At 41.9% G+C, this 7588-nt stretch overlaps 1 protein-coding gene across 1 annotated transcript; it reads right to left on the reverse strand.

Annotated features, from left to right (window-relative positions):
* Positions 1 to 5801: 5801 nt before the first annotated feature.
* Positions 5802 to 6777, reverse strand: LOC311253793 (putative nuclease HARBI1). The gene is made up of 2 exons (XM_084384269.1): positions 6197 to 6777; positions 5802 to 6110 (listed from the first exon to the last, which is right to left on the reverse strand). Exons 1-2 carry the CDS (start codon positions 6765 to 6767, stop codon positions 5887 to 5889), a joined length of 795 nt encoding a protein of 264 aa, XP_084240395.1. The 5' UTR covers positions 6768 to 6777; the 3' UTR covers positions 5802 to 5886.
* Positions 6778 to 7588: the final 811 nt, after the last annotated feature.

Genomic DNA, 7588 nt, shown 5'->3' on the forward strand with positions numbered 1-7588 from the left:
TACTGTTTAAGTGTGATACTGTCCTTTGGCTGCTGTGACAAAGAAATGTCCCCATTTGCGGGACAAATAAAGGAATTCTGATTCTGATTCTGATTCTGAAATCCCAGATCCAGACATTTCCAGACAAAATGACAATAGCAAAGATCATACCTCTGTACAAAACTGGGAACAAACACCAATTCACAAACTACAGACCTGTGTCATTACTATAGATTCTCTTAAATTCTAGAAAAACATTTCAATAACCGACTGGACAGTTTCATAAATAACACAAATTACTCACTAAAAGTCAATATGGATTTAGATCGAACAGAGCAACATCACTGGCATTAATCGATTCAGTTGAGGAACTAACAAATTCAATAGACCAAAAAGAGTATACAGTTGAGATATTCATAAACCTAAAAAAAAAAAGCTTTTGACACAATAAACCATGATATATTATTCAAGAAACTAGAACGGTATGGAACAGTCTGGAGGGGACGCTCAGGGAATGTCCAAACATAAACCAGTTTTTTAAAAAAAATAAGGAGATGATTTTTACAAGGTACAGAAATGAGGCAGGTGTTTGATAATCAATAGGGGTATATTGTTTTTAAGTATTTCAGTGGTATTATTTATTAAAAGGGGGTGGAATAAAATAAGTTTATCCTTCCTCCCATTCCTTTTCGGATATATAAACAGAATTTATAGTTTTCAGTTTATGTTTACTTTGTACATGATAATTTTGGTTTTTACATGTTCGAAATAAACTAACTATCTACACGGTACACTGTGGTCTGTGTGTGTATGCTGTGTACTGTATACTGTGCTCTCGTTCTGTGGTCTGTCCACTCGTACTGTGGTCTGTGTATTTCGTGCTGCGTGCTTGGTGCTGTGGTCCGTGCCTTCAAACGTAAATAAGTGTACATGGTGTTACGGCCCCGCATGTGTGTGTATGTTATGTCTTTTTTTTGGTCTCCCTCTCCTGCTCAGTCGCTCCCCGGCCCCGGATCAGGCTCCTCCGTTCTCCCCGGTTTCAATTCATATTCGTACAGCTGCCATTCCGTCAAATTAATATCCGAGTAATTATAATGTAAACTAACGTCAGTTCAAGAGATTATACTTAGCCTAGCCAAATGTTTAACGACCTGTATTTTGGTTGATTTTTGTATTGTTTTAACTTCAATCAAGGGACAACTGACGAAACCGCGGCTCTCATAAAATGGAGAGCCGCTAACGAAGCCCTCTTCACCAGATGGAGGAATTCGTCTAAAACCGGATGGGAGTGAGTAAGCTTTTTATGTGTTTTTATACGAGGAGCAGTGGTCCGGTGGTGTGTTTGTTTGTGCCAGACTTCACAGCCTCTTAAAATAGTTTGATGCAACCTAAATGAATAAAAGAAAAATATAGTATAAAGCTAAACTAAATGTTTATAATACTACAAATCAAATAAGTAGTGTGAATTGTAACCTGGTGAACAAAAATGACTTAAAGTGCCACAAAGTACAAGTGAAGGGCAACAGCAATAGTACAGGTGTAGTTATCAACCTAAGTGATATACTAGTTTGTACTAACAATATTAACTATATATTATCAATATAACTATTGATGAAGTATTTGTATTTACACAGACATTCACTATATAATATGATTGCACTAACATGCATGCAAGGAAGAGAATAGTGATTCTCTATTCTCTTCCTTGCATGCATGTAAGTGCAATCATCCTAACTACATCACATTCAGTAGTCTCTGTCAGCTTGTGTGTTAGTCACTGTAATATCTTTGTTAACGTGTTCTCAATGTGTAATAATATGTTTAAGTTGTCCTTTTTTGTGTGAATGTGTGTGCTTTATCCAGAGTCTTTGTGAGAGACAGTGCTGTGCCTGTCACCCCCAAACAGGCGCAAAAGAAGTGGAATAACCTGAAAGAAAAGTACAAGGTACCACCATTCTATCTACTTTTCAGTAAACAAGTTGGACATGGCAACATTCATTCAGTGAATTTTTATTTTTTTAGGAGCTTAGGGACCCACCAACGGGGAAAGGGGTGGAGGCAGGAGGGGTGACAGCTGCCACCTGGCCATGGTATGGTCAGATGGATGCCGCACTCCAGGGGCAGCACTCCATTAGTCCGCCCCTGGTAGTTGTGGCCAATCTGACCCCCGCTACAGGTGGTGTTGTCACCCTCCCGTCCTCTGCCCCTCCCAGAGAAGGGGAAAAGCCACCAGGTCCCAAGAGGGCCAGGGCCAGTGGGCAGCTGATGGACTTTCTGAGAGAGCAGGCAGAAAAAGAGGAAGAGAGGGAGAAGAGGGCAGAGGCGAGGGAAGAAGAGAGGGAGAGGGCAGCAAGTCAGAGAGCTGACAAGTATTTGTCTCTCTTTGAGAGGCTTGTGGAGAAAATGTAAATAGTGTATATACGTAGTAGTTGTAGGTAATTTTTAAATGTAGTTCTTTGTTGTTGTTTTATTGTTATTCTGTCAATTAAATAGTGTGAGTATTGAGTTGTGAATGAAGTGGTCTCAAAGAAATTCGAAACGCAACTGGACTTGGTTATCTGTCAAATCAAATCAAATCAAATTTTATTTGTATAGCCCAAATTCACAAATCACAGTTTGCCTCAGAGGGCTTTACAATCTGTACAGAGACGACACCCTCTGTCCTTCGACCCTCGATTCGAGTGAGGAAAAACTTGCCCCCAAAAAAAGCCCTTTTAACAGGGAAAAAAAAAATGCGGAAGAAACCTCAGGAAGAGCCACAGAGGAGGGATCCCTCTCCCAGGACGGACAGACGTGCAATAGATGTCGCATGTACAGAGCAGATCAACGAGATCACAATGTATACAATTATAATGGATGGTTGACAGGAATGAAAGCACATAAAGAGGCATCACAGCAACAACAATGAAATGCACATGGAAATGTGATTACTAGTGATAACAGTAGTAGTGGTTAACGGTAAGGATAGTATGTAGTAATGCATTACAATAATAGTAGTGGAACGTATGTAACAGAGATATGACTAATATTAGCAACAGTAGTGGTGGGTGTCAGGCAGGGTCATGGCAGTAGGCGCATCCATGATCAGGCAGGGCCATAGCAGTAGGCGCATCCACGATCCACGACCCAGGTGCGGCCAGGATCCATGGGAGCCTGTAGGACTAGAAAACACAAGGACTCCGGGGAAGAAGTGAAGTCAGTGACATGCAGAGATGGGGCATGTATACAGGCATAATGTATACAGATGGAGAGGAGAGGAGGAGAGAGAAGCTCAGTGTGTCATTTGTCCCCCAGACTAGGCCTATAGCAGCATAACTAAGAGCTGGTCCAAGACAGGCCTGGGCCAGCCCTAACTATAAGCTCTATCGAAAAGGAAGGTCTTAAGTCTACTCTTAAAGGTAGAGAGGGTGTCTGACCAAAACAGGAAGATGGTTCCACAGAAGAGGAGCTTGATAACTGAAGGCTCTGGCTCCCATTCTGCTTTTGGAGACTTTAGGAACTACAAGTAATCCTGTGTTCTGGGAGCGTAGTGCTCTAGTTGGGTGATAGGGTAGTATGAGCTCCTGGAGATATGATGGTGCCTGACCATTAACAGCTTTGTAAGTGAGGAGAAGGATTTTAAACTCTATTCTTGATTTTACAGGGAGCCAGTGCAGAGAGGCCAATACAGGAGTAATATGATCTCTTTTCTTAGTTCCTGTCAGTACACGTGCTGCAGCATTCTGGACCAGCTGGAGACTCTTTAGAGACTTGTTAGGGCAGCCTGATGATAGAGAATTACAATAGTCCAGCCTGGAAGTAACAAATGCATGGACTAGCTTTTCTGCGTCTTTTTGAGACAGGATGGGCCTGATTTTTGCAATGTTACGTAGATGAAATTTGTTTTATGTGGGAGTTGAAGGACATATCTTGATCAAAGATAACTCCCAGATTCCTGACGGTGGTGCTGGAGGCCAAGTTAATGCCATCCAAACTAGCTATATCATTAGATAATGCATCTCTAAGGTGTTTAGGACCAAGTACTATAACTTCGGTTTTATCTGAATTTAACAGCAGAAAATTGCAGGTCATCCAGGTCTTAATGTCCTTGAGACATGCATGGAGTTTAGTAAGCTGATTAGTTTCATCTGGCTTTATTGATAGGTATAACTGGGTATCATCTGCGTAACAATGAAAGTTTATGGAGTGTTTCCGAATTATATTTCCTAGAGGGAGCATATATAAGGTGAATAGTATGGGTCCGAGCACGGAGCCTTGAGGAACACCATGACTAACCTTGGTATACAGGGATGACTCATCATTAACATGTACAAACTGAAATCGATCCGATAAATAGGACTTAAACCAGTTTAATGCGGGTCCTTTAATGCCAATTAAGTGTTCCAGTCTCTGTAGTAGAATGTGATGATCAATGGTATCAAATGCAGCACTAAGATCTAGTAAGACCAGGACAGAGACAAGTCCTTTGTCAGAAGCGATTAGGAGGTCATTTGTAACTTTCACCAGTGCCGTCTCTGTGCTATGATTAGCTCTAAAACCTGATTGAAAATCCTCATAAACTATTGTTATGAAGAAAGTCACATAGCTGGTTGGCGACTGCTTTCTCAAGGATCTTGGAGAGGAAAGGGAGGTTGGATATAGGTCTATAGTTGGCTAAAGCTTCTGGATCAAGATTAGGCTTTTTAAGGAGCGGTCTAATTACAGCTAGTTTAAAGGACTGTGGTACGTATCCTGTTAATAGAGACACGTTGATCATTTCTAGTAGAGATGAGCTTATTAAAGGTAAAGTTTCTTTCAGCAACCTAGTTGGGATGGGGTCTAGGAGACAAGTTGTTGGTCTAGATGAAGAAACCATCGAAGTTAGTTGGTGGAGGTCAATGGGAGAGAAGCAGTCTAAATATAAGTCAGAATTTACAACTGTTTCTGAGGTTCCTGTGTTTAAAGATACAATAGTGCCAGATGAGGGCAAGCGATGATGGATTTTGTCTCCAATAGTTAAAATTTTATCATTAAAGAAGCTCATGAAGTCATTATTACTGAGCGTTGTAAGAATACATGGTTCAGTAGAGCTGTGACTTTCTGTCAGCCTGGCTACAGTGCTGAAAAGAAACCTGGTGTTGTTTTTGTTTTCCTCTATTAATGACGAGTAATAGCTTGCTCTGGCATTGCGGAGGGCCTTCCTATATATTTTAAGGCTATCTTTCCAGGCTAAGCGGGATTCTTCCAAATTAGTGGAACGCCATTTCCTTTCAAATTTCCGTGATGTTTGCTTCAATTTGCGGGTATCCGAGTTATACCAGGGTGCTAACCTCCTGTGCTTTATAGGTTTCTTTGTCAGTTATATGCCAGTTCATGTTCGCATCTGACCAGGCTGAGACTGGTCCTCGGACCTTGGACCAGTCTCAGCCTGGTCAGCGAACATGAACTGATGAAGCCTCTTGGATGAGAGGTAAAACGTCTTCCTAGACAAATCGAGGCACCAAGGCTTGTAATGGTGGTCACAACAAAGAATGCTTCTGAAACTGAAATCTGATTGGGAGGTTGACTTTACTTACAGGTGTTTTTTTCTAACCATTGTTGTTTTTTTCTAACCACACATAATATAATCATTTTTAATTGAGATAAACTATACAATCATTTTTAATTAATCAACAAAACAATATTTACAATTAACCATTATGTTTAATTAATCAACAAAACAATATTTACAATTAACATTAATTAACATTACAAATAATTATTGAACTGATTATGAATTTGGGGTTTTTCTTTAGTAATCATGCTCCCTCAGAAATGCCCGGAGCTCTTGAGGGGCAGACACTTCGGCAGCAATTCTGCCTCTCAATTCTGACTCCCGACAGCTCCTGACCTTGGGCAGCATTCCCCCCAGCTTCCTCATCCTCCCAGTCATTCATCCTCCTCTGCCTCCTCCTCTTCCTGGATGTCACCAGCTAACAGGCAAAGGTTGTGGAGGATGCAGCATGCTCCAACAACCTTGGGGGCGAACAGAGCCCGGATCTCCAAAGCCCGGAGGAAGATGGCTCTCCAGCGGGTTTTGAGTAACCCGAAGGTGCGCTCAATAATGTTGCGGGCCTTGGCGTGATGCCTGTTGAAACGGGCCTCAACTTGGCCTGTTGATTAAAATACAGGTAATGTAGAATACATCCAGGAATTCAAATTCAAAGTAACAACTGTAATAAATAATTTATTCTCTTACCTGCTACAGGTTGACGGTAGGGAGTCATGAGGGCCACCGGATGCTGCAGGCAAGGGTACCCCCCGTCTCCCAGGAGGAAGAAGCCAGCTGGTGGGTAGAGGGACTCTTTGTACATAGGAGACCTCCGGAGGACAAGGGCATCGTGGACTGACCCCGTGTTGCCGATGTAAACATCCAAAAATGCACCTCTGCTATCACAAACACCTTGGAGAACCACAGAGGGGAAGAGTTTGCGGTTTATATAGCTCTTCTTCTGCTCCGCAGGTGGGACAAGCCGGATGTGGCATCCATCTACGGCTCCAACTGCACGCCGGAAAGCCTCATGCCCAGCCAGCCGAGCAAAACCTGCTCCCACCTCCTCCATCTCCTCAGGCTTGGGGAAATGGATAGCCTTGTGGAGGATGCCCATCATGGCCTCCACTGAAGTGTGGACGACCCTGGCAACTGTGGCTCTCGGTATGGCAAATATGTCTGCCGTGACCCTGTAGGAAGTGCCACGTGCCAGCCAGTACAGAGAGACAGCCACCTCAATTTCGTGGCTCCAGCCATGTGGCTTTAGCCGGGGCAACATCTGGACCAACAGATTGATGGTCTCCCTTGACAGCGTGAAGGCTGGTTTGAGGTCAGCCTCCTCAGAGAAGAAGGTGCAGAGGATGGGCACAGTGTTGTTAACTTGTGCATACATTCGAGGAGAATGATCCTGTAGTTAGTAAAACTATGAAATAATATTTGAATTTATTTATTACTTTATGAAATAATATTTGAAAGTATTTATTTATTTATTTATTACTTGCTTTTAACTATTAACTATGAATATTTGACTAGACTGATGAATTTAAACACATGCTGTAAAAATGTATTTATAGTTCTTTTCTCAGCTCTCACGAAACTTAATGTATGTTTTGTGTTCTATACAAATGAGCTTCACTTGATTCATTACACAAGACTTATCAGACTTGTATCAGATATCAGAAATAAAGAAATTATACAACTTAATATGCTCCTCTATTTCACCTGTAATTGTTGGGTCCCCCCATGATTTCACCAGTAGGTGGTGCTAGGTATCACATATCAAATGTCAGATGTCAAATTGTAGGAATGAGTAGTAGGAAATTGATGAATGAAAGGGGTGGGTCTATAGCGTTACTATTACTAAACAGTTTGGGGCGGACCCTGTTAATTTCAAACATTAATATTTATAATAATACTTCTAAACCGTACCATATTTGTTTTGTTAACTTTAATATGAATGGAAAACCAAGTGCTCCCGAAGAAAAGATAACTTACAAATCCAGCAAAGGCTAGGATAGCGCGACGTCTCTCCAGACTCCTCCTCCTCATCCTGGCTCTCCTCCGCTGAAGATGCCCCCTCAGCTCGGCAGCTTCCTCCTC

This window comes from Pagrus pagrus (genome assembly GCF_965226575.1).
Source record: "Pagrus pagrus genome assembly, contig: HAP1_SCAFFOLD_45, whole genome shotgun sequence".
Classification (NCBI taxonomy): domain Eukaryota; kingdom Metazoa; phylum Chordata; class Actinopteri; order Spariformes; family Sparidae; genus Pagrus; species Pagrus pagrus.

Bases quoted from the DNA above. Each gene is read 5' to 3' on its own strand.
- LOC311253793 (XM_084384269.1), bottom strand. From the start codon at position 6,767: ATGTTGCCCCGGCTAAAGCCACATGGCTGGAGCCACGAAATTGAGGTG. The intron at 6,111-6,196 runs GTAAGAGAATAA...TTTAATCAACAG, and splicing joins CTACCGTCAACCTGTAGCAG to GCCAAGTTGAGGCCCGTTTC.